Below are 16,977 nucleotides of genomic sequence, written 5' to 3' on the forward strand. Positions count from 1 at the left end.
TAAAGCACCGAACAACTGCTACATCCTTAGCATCTCCGCAAACTGCACAACGCGAAACAGTTTTTGATCTTTTCATTTTCTTTTTACTTATAACCGCGAGAAACCGATGCAAATGTAGATTAATATTGAAACGCTTTAATATGTCTTCAATAAAAATACGAAATTTTCAATCACAACGGGTTAATAATTTTTTTGTTTGACGCAAGGCATGACGTTAAAACTCCTACAGAAAAGAGCGAACTGTCAAGATCACTATTACTTTGTTTAATATACTTTGAATATGCCTTACATTTTAATTCAAGTATAATGAACAACTAAAAAGTTGTTTTTGATTTGCTATGCTTTCTTTGACAACTGTCAATTGTCTTTTGAGAGTATGTATGCTAGCGGTTATTAAGAAATGCTAAAGTTAAACAATACTTCCATTCCCAATAATACATCTTAATATATATGGGGTATTCCATCCCATTTTGACCAATTTTGAACCCGACCCCTTTAGAATTGGCTGAAAGTTTTTCTTCTTTTTCTATCTAACGAAAGACGTTTTTCAGAAGTTTTTCAAATTTTTTCATCCAACTCAAAAAAAGTTATGAATTTAAAAAAAAACACCGTTTTTGTTTTCAAAATGCTATAAATTTTTCAAAAATTTACCGTTTGGGATCAGATTTTTCGAATTTCGCCCTTGTTTTTTTTTTTTCTCATAAAAACTTCAATCAATTCTGCAATCATCCCCACTATACCCGGCGTAGGCCTAGATTTTTTTTTTGTTTTTTTTTATTTAACTGAAATTTTTTTTGTATTTTTTCCGAAAAGTACATTTAAAAACACATTAAAAAAAAAAAAAATGATCCCAAACGGTCAATTTTTGAAAAAGTTATAGCATTTTGAAAAAAACAGTGTTATTTTGAGTTGGAAAACGGTTTTTTTTCAAAATGCTATAACTTTTTCAAAAATTGACCGTATGGGATCAGTTTTTTTTTTTTTTAATATGTTTTTAAATGTACTTTTTGGAAAAAATACACAAAAAATTTTTTTCAATTAAATAAAAAAAAAAAATTCTCGGCCCACTCCGGGATTAGTGTGGATGATTGCAGAATTGCACTAATTCTATGTATCACCTCTACAAATGGTGTGTGTCCACTATTCATCGCAACCGATTCAGCTATATGTTATACACTATGGCCACCAGAGGTTTGTTTCTACGCTTTTCGATACAACATGTTCTGTAGCTAGTTGCCGCTAGATGGGTCTAAGCATTATCTAAGCGGGGATAAGCGTTTTTTTACGCTCAAACGTAAACGTATACGCGTGTAAAAAACCCTGCTAATAATACTAGTTAAAAGCTAGAAAATAATTAGGTAGGTCCCAGGTACTAGTCATCGCACTCCTCATCAAATTAGGGCGTTGATCAGACAATTAAATAAAAGCGTTGGACGTTCAGCCATTTTGTCAATATTAAAAAAAATATATGTTTGTGTAATATTTCATTATGCAGTCACTTAGAATGTTTTCCAATTAATATCTTTAAGTAATAAGATTGCTGTAATTAGCGTAATAAAAATCTTCATAGGGGCTTAGGTTTATTACTGATCTATGTGTTCCCGGCCTTCGTATTTTTAGTTTACTTGTCAAAAGTGAAATATAGCAGCTTTAATAACAAAAAAAACAACTGATTACTTTATGAATATAGCATTCGTGATTTTGTGTACCCGAGTTAAAAAATGTTTTTACTGCAATATATATTTTAGATGCTCCTACAAGTATCCTGGGTGCGGCATCGAGATATACACTTGCTTACGGTAGGCCGTTATACGTATACATCGGATCAGCGCTTCCGTGCGATACATCAACCACAAACTGAAGACTGGATTTTACAAATAAAATATCCGCAACACCGAGATTCTGGTATATATGAATGTCAGGTATCGACAACACCACATATGAGCCATTATATCCACCTGAATGTTGTTGGTGTGTATCTATAATAATAAAATGAATACCTATTTTATGTAGTAGAATTAGACTTAATTTATATTAAAAATACTTCACTAAAACTCTGTATCTAGTTTTACTATACGGGTAACGAATTCATATGCTTTTTATCTTTAATTCTAGAACCGTCTACGGAAATCATAGGAGCTCCAGACCTATATATAGAAAGTGGTTCGACCATAAATTTGACATGTGTTATTTTAAACTCGCCAGAACCGCCTGCCTATATATTCTGGAATCACAACAATGCAGTGAGTATATTAAGGAGAGAACTGCATATTTCACAGACTTTCAGGGAAACTTAAATTTTTTACAACTACATAACAAATTTACTTTTCGATTCCTTATGGTTAATTACCAAAAAGTAATTTTTTATGATATGCCAATATTTTGTGAGTATATTTTATTTTGAAGTAATGTTTAAAAATTTGCATAAGAAGTCGTTGATGGCATATACATATCGTGGGTTTACCGTGGTGTGATGGTATCGGGTCACGCATCCACGAATACTTTTGCCAACTATGTTTTTGGGAATCATTTTATGATTATTACTTTCAAAGGTACACAAACTTAGAATTCGTAGACATTTTTAGTTAAATTTTCATTTTACCAGGAATCATCGAAAACATTCATATAAGTTGCTGTTATATTATTTTAATTAGTTATGTATATATATACTGTTTCAGATAATCAATTATGATTCCCCTCGTGGTGGTGTATCGGTTGTTACAAATAAAGGCGAAACAACATCATCATTTCTCCTTATAAAAACTGCAAGGCCCTCAGATTCAGGACACTATCAATGTAATCCATCAAATGCGAAGCCCAAAAGTGTTACGGTCCATGTATTAAATGGTAAGTATGTATCAGAAAATGTATATCTGTTCTTGCGGAGAAAAAGAGTTTTGACCATATAAAAAAGGCTGATTTAGACCTACTAATAATCACATATTTTTTTGAAGGCTGTGCTTCAAAAAATAGCATTTACCCTGTTGTTCTAGCAAGATACCCAATTCGACTTTCCCACTATTAAGTCTTTTCTGTGCATATTTCTCAAGGCATTTATTTTAAAATGTATGGAAGTTGATAAAAAAGGATACCCCAAAGCAGAGATGGGATGAGCAATAAGTTTATTTCAAGTTAAATAGAAATTAAGACACACAGTAACTAGGTTTACCATCTGTGTGTATTACTTTATAAATAAGCAATACTTACCATCATATACATATATACATGCATATACTTATGCAAAATCGTTTACTTCAAGGGAAATACTTGCATTATTTCAATTAACTTGTGTTATTATTCATTTATTTCAATTAAATTGAAAAGCTTTATTTAGGATGCCAGATGTATTTGGTAACTTTTGAAAAGTGAGGTATAGTTATGTATTTACATATGTACAACAATCTTTTTTTGCTAAAATCACGTGCACTTTTGATTTAAAATATTTGAAAATAGTTGAAGTGATTATATCGGTGGTTCCATGGAAGACTATCTCATTTCAAATTACGTCGAAGACTATCTCAGTTCGTTTTGTTTTTTAAAACCGAACACTTTTCGCTTGTTTGCTAATTTTGTATTATTTAGTTTAATTTTACTAATTTTTGTATTATTTTATTTTGTTTATTTTTGTGTTAATTACTTAGGTTTTTATTTTTTTTAAATTAATTTTGTAAATAAAAATAAATAAAATAAGATAAACTAAACGAAAATAAGATAAAGCAAAATAATACAAAAATAAGTAAAATTAAACAAAAAAATACAAAATTAGCAAACAAGCGAAATATTTTTATTTTGTTTATTTTTGTGTTAATTACTTAGGTTTTTATTTTTTTTAAATTAATTTTGTAAATAAAAATAAATAAAATAAGATAAACTAAACGAAAATAAGATAAAGCAAAATAATACAAAAATAAGTAAAATTAAACAAAAAAATACAAAATTAGCAAACAAGCGAAAGGTGTCGGTTTTTTCATAAATTACAACGAACTGAGATAGTCTTCGACGCAAATAAGCGAATTGAGCTAGTCATCGACGCAAATAACGAACTGAGATAATCTTCGTTGGGACCGACGATATGGAATTTCATGAGTACTGTATACTCCATGACAAAATTAAACATTAATATTAGCTCCCCACGTATGTACGTACTTATATAGAGATTTTGATTTTCTCTTGTATTTTTTTTTGGTAAATCAGAAGGAAAATTCGTAATTTTAATATAAATTACGAAGTAAAATAAGAATTTGAGCGACAAAGGGGGATCTATCCCCCCCCCCCCCCCCCCCCTGGATATGCCACTGGTCCGGAGTAATGAATAAAAATGTTAGTCACTTTCCTTTTTGTATTGCGGACTAATTATTCCTTTTTTATTCTTTTATGTGTTAGTCCAGGAATGGGAATGCATGGATTGCATTCCTTAACTACTCTTCCCCAAGGTCTGCAGTGTATGACATGTTGGGAAAACTTCACCCTAAAGTCTGCAGAGTGTGGGAAGACGCCTTGCTGTAAGGGCAAGGGTGTAATATTTCTCAAGTCTTTTAGTTTGCTACGTCTGGCAGGACGTCACCTCCAACGAAACGCCAATGTTAAAATATATAATGTATACACGGTTAACAATTTTAGCCTAAATTTTAAACCATTCATCGGTTTAATCATTTTTTTATATTTATTTATTTACAATAAGCCTAAAATCTTCTGGTTTCAAACAAAACCAAAAAAGTTTCAAAAATTTAGTAAAACAGAAACTTGTAATCACGTCTGTATTTGAAACAACAAAACCAAAAAAGTTTAAAAAATTTTGGGAAATAGAAAATTGTAATCACTTCTGTGTTTGAAACAAACCCAAAAAGTTTGAAAAATCTAAAAATAGAAACATGTATAAATGTATAGTTTTAAAACAAACTCCAAGAGTTTAGCTTGGTGCTGAAAATTTAAAAATTATAAATTTGATTTGCGAAATGTGCTGCAAGTCATAGATTCGAAACATTTTGTTATACTTATAAGATGTTATGATATGTATGTTCTCTTACAAAGTTGTGATAGCTCAGTAGGTAGAGCAAGCTTCTGGAATCGCCGGTTCGAAACCAGGCCAACGACCATTCGATTTTTTTTAAATTTTTATATCTGCAAGTGGAAATTGCAGCCCAGTTCTGTGCACTTAATTTCAGGGAGACTGGTATAATCTAAATTTTAAACCAAATTTGGTTTGTAATATGTAATACAAAAGGGTTTCATATTTAGGCTCAAACTTTTAACCGTGTATCGACGGAGGTTGCCCTGCTACGTCCGGTATGTAAATTCTCAAGTTTCCCATCTGTGTAGCTGTTGGGAAGTCATTATTGCTTTTTGATAACAATGCATATGTTCCATAAATAAAGCACTGCCCAAAATGGAGTCGATAAACTCATATTTTGAGGTCGCTATAGGTGATTGATAAATTTTTGGTGTTTTGTTAATTTTGATTTAACGATGTTTTTGGTGGATAAGGTGTGGTTGAAAAAAAAAGAAATGTGGTTTTCTCAACGAAATCAAGCAATGAAAACAACGCGGTACAAATATCGGCTTTGCTACTATTTTCTGAATTTTCTGAGGTTTAGAAATCTGTAGCTTTAGTGCAAATATTTGGGGTTAAGACGTGATGAAGTAAGTAAGTAAGAAAGTAAATACTCCATTGTATATAGTGGAACACGTAATGGTCAATACCATCGTTATTGAAAATGAAAAAATTCAGAATTTAGTGTATTTGACGTTGGAAACGTTGCTATAGCAAATATAAGCTACGAATTTTGAGAAACTTTTTTCATTTTAAATTTTTTCTTTGCACCTTTTCTTTGTTTTGACAGTTAGACCACGGCTTTTAATGTTGTGTTTTTACAATGATGTAGCAAATGCATAGCCGTGTATTTTGTTAGTATGCTGTAAAAATATGCTACGGATGCCTTCAATGCAATAATGCTAAACCATATTCACAAAATCCTTAACTCCTTTCATTGATTTCCAGAAGTTTAAAAAGGTTTTTCGGGAAACTCATCATGACGAATTTACTTTAGCAGAAACATACTTTTTTGTAAAAAAAATTAGCACACATTTTTTTGGTGAAAAATTATGACTTTAGAGTTCATGTTTGATATAAAATAAAGAAAATTATACCTTCGCATGGTTTATGTTTTCTGCGATAAAAAATGTGGAGTAAAATTTTGTATCTATTATTGTATCTATTAGTAAGATATAAAACAAGTTATACATATTTTTAAGAATTTTTAGTTTTTTAGTTTGAATGAAATTTTGGAGTAAAAAGTCGCGCGCTTTAATACAATTTGTTGCAATAAATAAGCAACGCAGCGGAAAATTTGGATCGACTGTAGCGCATTTTCCATCAAAGTTAAAAATGGATTTTTATAACAAATACGTTTAAATGTTTATTATTTTTGTGTCAACTCAATTAAAGTTTTCTCCTGCGACGCTTTTATTCGTAGAAAATTAATGGTTTATATTTAAAAATTTAAATGAAGCAACAGAAATAAATACGAAAATGAGAAAACAGTATAGCTTACAAAGTTCAGAACATTATAAGCAGCTCATTTTGTATAGATTGTTTTATTAAGCTTATGTAATTTTTGTATGCTAGTGTTAAAGGACAGCAAAAAAGATGTAAATTAAACAGGTGTTTCTCATTCCGTTTCCAGGGGAGTTCCCAGCAGCAATGCAGCGCGCGGGCCCAGTGCATCATCGAATGTCCCAAACCCATTATCTCCTAGTGTACCTGTCAATGTACTTGTGCACCTCAGTGTATGCCAGGTGGTATATGCAACCATCGGCACCAGCTGGTACAAAGGCAGCATCAATCTGAGGCAGTTATTTACATGGCTTCTGAGTGCACTCATGTTGCTGGCAACAGAACTACTCAGCAAGCGGCTAACGAACCGAAGAAGGAGCAAACATTATAACAATAATTATTGTTGCACATGCAATGACGTGCAACTCAAAGATGATGTGCAACTGCAACAAAAACAACAGCGTGTATTCACCGAAGGCAATCACGTCTCCAGAGAACTATTTCATCAAAATATGCTTTCCAAATTAAGCTCTTATGTTTTCAAAAACGGCAGACTGCCAAGCAATTCGACACAGTTTAGTTTTAAACATGATATTGACAAAAGCTCTATGAGTATAGACTGGGAAGATGAATATAAGCAGCTCTATAGATATAAACTTGAACCAGATATCAGGTGAGTCCGCTACATTTATAACCATCTTCGGAATCTCCATTGCCTTAACGGTTATTGAACGCGAAGTCGGTTGAAATATCTATAAAAACTTATAAATACTCAAGACTTCCGTAATAGTTAAGCCAACCAAACTATAGTATTATTCAACAAGTTTTGAATTGTTTTTCATACTGTACGTATTATATGTACATACATATATTTTTCGGAATTATTTGCCTCGGCTTTGTTACTCATATGATATTAAGTCCTTTTTAATCGAACTAAAGCATTTAGTAAAATTGGCGTGTTTATAAATTTAGTCATAAGAAGTTTGTAAATAATACCAAAAAACTAATATAAGATAGTAATAAACTGACGAAAAAGCTAAAAGTAAAGAGAAGTGGTCGAAAAAATCGCTTCAATGTAGAATACGAGTGAATAAAATTCTAAATTGCTAAAAAATTTAAATATCTGAAGTTAGTGAAAATAACAAAACTTAGATGTTTAAAAAGTTCAAGTTAAAACAAAGATGAGCTCCATATATATACACTTACATATATTTTTCGTATGGCCGTTAAAACTGGAGTTTTTTTTTTTATCATTTAACAATGGGCAATATTAAACGCGCGCGTGACACTAACCTTCTTAAATTTCCATTCTTCTATATTTACAATTTTATGAAATAATATACAAATGCTAAGATAGATGCGTTTTATAAAAGTGCTCTAAGGTAAGGGTATGGTTATGGTTGTGTATAGGAATTTCCAATGGCCTTTAATGTCAAAAGCCATGGCTATGGAATATTATATATAAATTTCAAGAAAAGTCTTATGTATTCAAAATATAGGTGACATATGTACCCAAAATTTAATTTTTTGAATCTGAAAAAATTACTTTCAGTCAAATGCAAACCGGAATTTTTTTAAGATTGCTTGATCCAATGTTTCTTGTATCGCACTTATATTATGGTTGTAGAACAGCATTAAAGCAACTCAATTTGCTACTATACATATGAATTCTAGGAAACAGCAGATATAAAGGGCCAATTAATGCTGACTTATCCATAACCAGATAAAACAGCTGATCGAACCAACCTTATAGAAATCAATGTAATCGATTAATGGTGCAATACCATAACGCTAAAGGCATAACCATACTATAGCCAACCAATTGGCTTTTGGTTTTTCGCCATATCCATAACCTAAAAATATTTGAGTTGGAGAATTTCTTAATTTTTGTAGATGTAAGAAGAAACTTATTTTTTGTGGTATATGTTTGTAATTGTTTGCGTTTTCTTCATTTTTAGGAAATTTTCACGATTTTTAGGTTAAGGCACCAATAACTGATGCAAATTTGATATGGATAAGTAAAAATATGGTTATGACTATGGCGTTAGGGCTAAGGAAGTTTCATTGGCCTTTAAGGAATGTTTCGTTTAAATTTATTTTACATTTTCGAATTTCACCATTTAAGCATTAATCTCTAGAAGCTTATACACTTCTGAAAGTAAATCGCAGTGAATTCAATTCAGAATAAAGGCACAACTTAAAAAAAAAATAATTGTGAAAATTCAACCAACATTACCATGGATCTTCAATTACTGCATAATCGAAAAGTTGTATTTATTACTTATGTAACTAAGTAAGATTAGATGTCTTTCCAATGGGCTATATGCGGTTAAAAGTTTGAACTTAAAGAAAAAAGTCAACACTTGCAGTTAAGTATAAAAAAGGAAAATCCTGTCCGCGGTAGTCTGGTTCGGAAATAAAATGTTCTGAATTGCAGTAGTGTTATCTACCCACTTAAGTTTTTCATTTCTAGATTTTCAGGAGTTACATCTTTTGGGTTTTGTTTTAGAACCCGAAGTGTATACAAGTTTCTATTCTTAAATTTTTTAAATAATTCTGGTTTTGTTTCCAGGCCTGAAGTGTCAAAAAGCTTATATGTGACCCAGTCCATGAAAAGGTGGCTTATGACTCAAGAAAGAAACTGCGAAAAACAGCTGTTAACAGCTGTTTTTTTTTTGCGAGAAACAGCTGTTTTTTTTGAGTCATAAGCCACCTTTTCATAGACCGGGTCACATATATTTAAATTTTTTTTAACTTTTTGGGATTTGTTTTATTGTTCATTTAAGTTTATTTTTCAAATCAATAAAAAAAGTTAGTAGTATATTGAGAGGTTTCCAAATTAGGTAAACAAATTTTAAAAATTCCTTAAATCGAAGATTGGTTTCAAATTTAGGCTCAGACTTTTAACCGTGTGTGTATGAAATAAAAAAACTCAATTATTACTAGTAATCATTCTAAATTTATTTTGAAATAGAAAATGATTTCTATAAAAAAAAAATTGCACTGGTTTTACTCATATGCTCCAATTTGTTTATTGGGTCCTCTATCAGAATATGCCGTTGATAATCCTGGTAACTGTGTGTAAAAAAATGAATTTTTGTCGTGCGGTCCTTTGAAAACTTAAAGTTTCTTTCTGTGTACGCCGCCTTTATTGACACATCGTCGGATTATATTCAATACCTGCTATCAGCAAAAACCCAGTTTTTCAGGAGCAAAAAAAAAACCGTTTGTAATTTGCTAATAATATGAAGTACCCCAATGGATGATAAAATATCCCGTTGTGAATTCAAACCCAGTTCTTATACCGAACTCAGCTTAGTTTAGTTTAAAAGTCCGATAGAGGTTTTTGCTATTCGAATGGAAACTATTTTTATAAACAATATTGATGATAGAGGTTGCTTTTTATTTCTTGAATGATGGTTTTATTATTTATTTTATTTTAAGAATGATGCTGTGTAATATTGGGTAATGTGCTAGAGTTTTTATCGCACACCATGATGTTGGTTCTCAAGGCAGGTATTATCCAACACGTTACCCGCAGTCAAACTATTTTTCGTCACGGATTATATTGATATACGGAAGAGTATGTGTATCTCGATGTTATGCTATAATTCTCTAGCTAAGTATGGGTATGAAAATGTATGCTGACAGAGGGGTTTGCTTTTGAAAAAAAAAGGTTTGCTGATAGAGGTATTTTCAAAATGGTAAATTCCATTTGAACCTAGTTTTAAAGCTGGCTTTAATGTCACCTATGAAAGGTGAATAAGATATCATTTTACAATCTACACTCATTTTCGTTAAAATTGCTGATGGAGGGATTGAATGTAAGCCGAAGAGATATGCATACTGTTTTGTATTAAAATAAATTCACACTTTTAGTTGGTTAAGGCTGCCCATGGAGCAAATGCAGCTATTTAAAAAACAATGTCATCAAAACCTTGCCTCTTAAAAATATTTTAGTGACGTTTATGAGAACTTAAACACAATAACTCTGATAATGATGAAAAAGGGTTTGTGAGTTAACGAATAATTTCCTGTTTCTAGCTTTTGCCAAACTACAAATATTCTTAAGTGTCATAACTTTTAAAAATTCGCTTCTCCTATTTGAGTGTATATATGTATTATTCACGTCCAAACTAAAGGATGGGGGTGTTCTTACATATATTTACTTCCACTGCAGGCACTCATACATATGCATTTGTTCACATGCATGGTTACACAATTAGTAGTCTAATACAAAGTACTGATCATAACAAAATGTAAATTTGACATAAGGTACCTAAAATAAAAAGAAAAAAAAAAAAAAAAAAAATCGTTCAACAATATGCAAACGAAAACCTATGAAGTAAAATCAACGGTCAGTAAAAAAATAGTACGATAAGCATAAAACATCCAATTGTTAATAACGGTTAGCTTAATAAAATATATTTTCATGATAAACATCTAAGTGTAGCCTTCGAGATAACATTAAGTTTTTGTAACTAAGAGTTATATATTATATATTGGCTTATTTTAATGTTTTTGTTCGTCATTAAATGGCAATGAGAAGTAAAAGAAATCGAAGAATACAACGCAAATAAATTAATACTGCAATTGTATATGTTGTTGACATTTTAGCATAATACATCACAAAGACAAACCTTAGGTAATGGGCAATATGGTATTAAGGCAAAATGAGAGTAACAAAACAAATTAAATTAGATAATGAACAAGTGAAACTAAAAAGAATATAGCAAGACACATACATAAAGCCAGAATTTAAATGTTTAGGTTAAAAAAACTATATATACATAAACAAAATTCAAGTTAAATATAAAATCATGATAAAGTCGTTGAGCGAAATACAATGGAGCTAAGTAAAGGGCAATAAATGAAAGTGAGTTACCTAAATCATATAACTATGCGAACAAAAGCCATACAAATTGAATGTAGTGATTATGTAATTGCCGTTTTCATCTGAATTTTGAATGAATATCGAAAATCATATATGTAAGTAATACATAATATATACATACAACCATACTCACAATGGATTAAAAAGATATTCGTAAGAAGTGATAAAAATTTCGTTAAAATATTTTCCTTCTGCCAGAAAATAACAAGCAACAGCTACACGTACAAATGTACATACGAGTATGTGTGAATCTTTTGTAATGACAATGAATAGCATTTCGCATTACATTCTCTTTAACAGTTTAATTTGAAACAAAAATACTTTTTTACTTGAATTTTATATTATGGTAAATGTCCATACACAGCATATGCACTTAAAATAAGTGTGCATTTGTATATTATATATATATAAATCAAATCCAAATGAAATGAAAAAATTATGATTACGTAAAAAATTAAGTGTTAAATAAATGCTAAAATACAAGTAAATAAATAAAAGAAACAAAAACAATTAAAACCTGTGTATTTGATTTCTTATGGGACATGGGATATTTCGAATTAGAAAGAAAAAGCCAATAACCAACGTTCTTGCCGCATATTTAAAATATTATAAAAACAAAGGTCAAGTTTAAAAATGTGAGATTCGGGCATTATTCCTATAAGCAGTATTTAAAGCTGCTCGTAATCACGCCATTCTGCCTCACGTTTTCTCCTTCTAAATAGATGTCCTAGCGTCCTTTCTTTCTAAGCAGCGCTACTTTCCCCATCGTACTAGTTTTTTTGCTGGTTTGCTGGAAAGCTATGATGCTAGCAACGGCGGCACGTAATGAGAGAGAAATTCACTCCTACTTCGCAGTCACATCGTCAGGTCGAAGATTGTCGAGTAGAGTAATCATCAGCTATTTGTTTTGTGAGCGCAATTTCTTTGCTGCACAGGGGCGTATAGGCATCTAGGCTGCCACAAAGTAATGGTCCGAGTCGACATTTGAACCTCGTGAAGTGCGCACATCCAGGGCATTGGAACTATGTCAGCCGTCAATCACGACTTGTTTTTGCATATTACATAAAAAGTAAAAATGCAAGACGCGATAGAGAAATTTAGGCCGAGCTTCACTTTCGCTCCTTTCACTTTTTTCTAATTGAAAAAACTTCTTTCTAATTTCTTGTCCATCGCAGAATTGAACCCAGCATAGCCGAAGCACGCTACCACGCAGACCACGGCGGCCGGATATTACATTAGAATGCTACGACCGCTTAGGTGCGATCAACTATCGGTGCGATAAAAAAGTCGTATCCGACTCAACTACACATGTTGATGCAGTTCATACATTGACGAGTGATCGGACAGTTGTTGATAGCTAGAGAAAACTAAAAATTGCCATTAAGCTGGGTTTTACTTACTTACTTAATTGGCGCTTAACCGTCTAAACGGTTATGGCCGTCCAACAAGGCGCGCCAGCCGGCGCCAATTGGTCACACCAAAGGAGTTTAAATCACTTTCGTACTTCCAACGGAGTGGGGGCCGCCCTCTACCTCTGCTTCCATAGGCGGGTTCCGATAGAAACACTTTCTTGGCCGGAGCATCATCTTTCATTCGCAAAACATGGCCTAGCCAGCGCAGCCGCTGCGTTTTAATTCGCTGGACTATGTTGATGTCTGCGTATATCTCGTACAGCTCATCATTAAATCTTCTTCGGTACTCGCCATTGCCAACGCGTAGAGGTCCATAAATCTTTCGAAGAACTTTTCTCTAGAACACTCCCAAAGCCGCTTCATCTGCTGTTGTCATGGTCCATGGCTTCTGCTCCGTATAGCAGGACGAGTACGATAAGTGACTTTTAGAGTATGATTTTCGTTCGCCGATAGAGGACTTTAATTTTCAATTGCCTACCTAGTCCAAAGTAGCATTTATTGGCAAGATTGATTCTATATAGTGTTAAACTATATTTTTATTAAAAATTTATTTCACAGTCAAATTCAATATTTTCACATTTTAAAAATTCTAAAATAACTGATTTGAAAATTTTAATTTTGAAATAACATTAAAAGTAAAATAACATAAAAATAATTTACAAAATTAAAGTATATTTTACAAAGTAGAGAACCCTCCATATACTCCCCCTTTTTGAGTTTGGATATTTTAATACTAATAAGAATTTTCTTTTTTTGAAGTTATTCAAAAGTTTTAAGGTAACACGAAAACGCAATTAAAAATTATTTTAAAAATTAAAGTAAAGAGTACAAAGTAGTTAACACTATAGATTCTTCGCTGGATTTCAGTGCTGATGTTGTTGCTAGTGTTGATGTTGGTTCCCAAATAAACGAAGTCTTTTACTATTTCGGAATTATGGCTGCCAACAGTAGCGTGGTTGCCAAGGCGCGTATGCGCTGACTCTTTGTTCGATGACAACAGGTACTTCGTTTTGTCCTCATTCTCCATCATACCCATCTTTACCGCTTCTTTTTCCAGTTTGGAGTAAGCAGAACAACCAGCGCGGGTATTTAGGCCGATTATATCAATATCATCAGCATATGCCAGTAATTGCACGCTTTTATAGAATATTGTTCCAGTGCGGTTAAGTTCTGCAGCTAGTATAATTTTCTCCAGCATCAAATTAAAGAAATCGCACGATAGGGGGTCACCCTGTCTGAAACCTCGTTTAGTTTCGAACGGCTCGGAGAGGTCCTTCCCAATTCTGACTGAGCTGATGGTGTTCAACGTCATTTTGCACAGCCGTATAATTTTTGCGGGGAAACCAAATTCGGACATAGCGGCATACAGGCAGCTCCTTTTCTTGCTGTCGAAGGCGGCTTTAAAGTCGACGAAGAGGTGATGTGTGTCGATTCTCTTTTCACGGGTTTTTTCCAAGATTTGGCGCATTGTGAAAATCTGGTCGATGGTAGATTTACCAGGTCTGAAGCCGCACTGATAAAGTCCAATCAGCCGGTTCACGGTGGGCTTAAATCTTTCGCTTAATACACTTGAAAGGACCTTATATGCGATATTAAGAAGGCTGATCCACGATAGTTGGTGCATTTTGCAGTATACCCCTTCTTGTGAACTGGACAAAGAACACTTAGATTCCAGTCGTCGGGCATGCACTCGTCCCCCATATTTTGCTAAGAAGTTGCTGTATACGCCTTACCAACTCCTCGCCGCCGTACTTGAATAGCTCCGCAGGCAATCCATCAGCGCCCACGGCCTTGTTGTTTTTCAATCTGGTTATTGCTATTCTAACTTCGTCATAATCGGGCGGGGGGACATATGTATATTCCATCATCATCGATTGGGGGATCGGGTTCGTCATCTCTGCGCGGTGAATCGCTGCCTCCATTTAGGAGAGCAGAGAAGTGTTCCCTCCATAATCTAAGCACTCTCTGGACATCAATTACAAGGTCGCCGTTTTCCTTCCTACAGGAGCTGGGTTTTACCTAGCTAAAATTGGCACTGAGCTGGATTCTACCTATATTTGGTGTCATGTTCGGGAAATGCATAAACAAAGTTGTTCCAATACATTTCGGCTTTCCCCTTAAATGAAAATTGGGTATCTGTAAGCATTCAGTGTATGCTCGTGCAGCTTGACGGGGAAATTGTATTTTGGTGGAGCGTGCGCGGGTTGCATCCGAATGGTTCCAACAGTGCGTGTAGGGTCATATAATTGTGGTAACTATAGAAACTATAATATTCCGCCACTTATGTTCACCAAATCAGATGTATCCAATTACACAAACACCCACGACAATGCTTGACCAATTGTTTGAATATGTCCTGATGGTTTATAGGGTGAGAGTGAGGGTGACTAAAAGCTCAATATTGTGGGAATCCACAGCATTGAGCTGCAGCTAAGTTTACGGGTCTCCGCAAAAGATATTTTTGGTGAAAACGGCGATCACGCCAGTTGTGAAAATTGTGCCCTGAAAAAAGTCTTGGTCATCCTATCCAGTCTCAGGGAGTGGAATCCCAATGTGACAACCAGTAAAGTTCCGTGTTGCGGGGGGAATTTATTTGAGTGGCTAACCCAACGGGAAGGAAGACTCTGAACACAATTTGGGAAACGGTAAGTATATATTCAGTAAAAGAATTTTAATAAGGATGCATCCTAATGGTGTTGGTTTCGGATACAGGGACGTTCGCGCAGCCCCACGACCATCCAACAAAGCAATCTGAACGCTTGATTGCACAACACAGTCAAAAACAGCTGGTTGTTTTGCCAGAAACCCATGCAAATTATCATCATATCTAAATATTAAAGGCAAAACTAAATATTTAGTAACTCTGTGTATCTATTCGGCTCCATTACACTGCGTACTCTTTCAGTAAGCAGAAGCATTTCTAAATTAAATTATTACTTACCTTCTCATGGTAAAAATTGGAAAAGAAAAAGTTGTCTACAACATGGTATAAAAAAGAAGGTATTCCACTCAACATTTTTTGACATATTTGGGGATTTTTGAAGTTTTGTAATGTTCGTTGTTTTGCTAGAAGCGTTGCCATACCGTTACTGTTTAAGGTGAAATTGTGTGTTTTCGGGATGGAAATTTCCTTTTGAAAACGCAATGGTCATCTGAGACAATAATAATATGCTCTAGCACGATTTATGTGCATACATATCTATTGAGAATACGGTAAAACATGCAATTTTATTGAAAAATAGTGGATAATGACTCATACATTGGTTAATGACTTATACCTTTATGGCAGCTTGACCCCCAGACAGAAAAAATACACGAAAAATCCTTTTGTTCAAGCATAGCCCTATTATCATGCCTCTACAGTGGATATTTCTCAAGGCATGTTGAGAAAAAGTGTACCCCAAAGTATGCAGTGAGTGGCAGGTGTTTAATTGTTTACGTTTGTGGGACGCCACATCTATTTCAATGCTAAAAGGGCACAGAATGTGTATAGGCGGGGCTTGCCCAAGGGGACCCCTGGCACAAAGGGGAAAAGAGCTCTCATAACTAGTGATAACCTATAGGGCATGTTGACTTGTAGCCAATTTACCACCATTCAATTTCATAAAAGTTGTGTTTAAGTATGCTAAACTCTTCAGAAATTGCGGTTTCGGATTATAAGGACCTCCGTTGGGCAATCAATTGAAAAAAGTGTATGTTTTGTCAACATGTTACATGTTTGGACACGTACGGACAATTTAGAAGGCTATATTCCCTTGCTTTGTATACTTCGACACATGTTTCTTCCACTAAAGCAATTTTCGGGAGCACGAAAAACTTATTAAACACCTTTTTTCCTAGGCTAATATTTCGTATTAAAATATTTCCAATGTATGCTGTTAATTATTTTTTTTTTTATCTAAAATAACTATGAAAGCAATTTAATCGTATTCGTTATGAAAGCCATCAAAATTAGAAGAATTCGTAACATTTTTCAATCTGGTAGCTTGTTTTTGTCATTGTTCTCGCAAAAGGCAAGTGGCTAACGTCACACTAAATGGAACTACCTCAATTTTTGTATCATGGTCTACAGTAAGTTTTCTACCCACCTGTGAAGATGGAAAATCGCAGAACAACTG

General features: G+C 33.5%; 1 protein-coding gene across 6 annotated transcripts in view; it reads left to right on the forward strand.

The window, feature by feature from the left end:
- dpr9 (defective proboscis extension response 9) overlaps positions 1-16,977 on the forward strand; it is a 463,521-nt gene that overhangs the window by 67,703 nt on the left and 378,841 nt on the right. For 3 of the 6 annotated variants that reach the window (XR_010951419.1, XR_010951421.1, XR_010951420.1), the window contains 4 exons: positions 1,749-1,971; positions 2,116-2,243; positions 2,679-2,847; positions 6,662-7,226. Coding sequence is in view for 3 of the 6 variants with exons in the window: in XM_067777139.1 (XP_067633240.1) it covers positions 1,749-1,971; positions 2,116-2,243; positions 2,679-2,847; positions 6,662-7,226; positions 8,512-8,536 (1,110 nt within the window). In the remaining 3 variants the exon portion in view is untranslated. Of the gene's footprint in view, positions 1-1,748; positions 1,972-2,115; positions 2,244-2,678; positions 2,848-6,661; positions 7,227-7,910; positions 11,964-16,977 lie in introns of those variants that run through there. The other 3 variants (XM_067777141.1, XM_067777139.1, XM_067777145.1) reach the window with 3 other exon arrangements.

This window comes from Eurosta solidaginis, chromosome 1, assembly GCF_040869045.1.
Source record: "Eurosta solidaginis isolate ZX-2024a chromosome 1, ASM4086904v1, whole genome shotgun sequence".
NCBI lineage: Eukaryota > Metazoa > Arthropoda > Insecta > Diptera > Tephritidae > Eurosta > Eurosta solidaginis.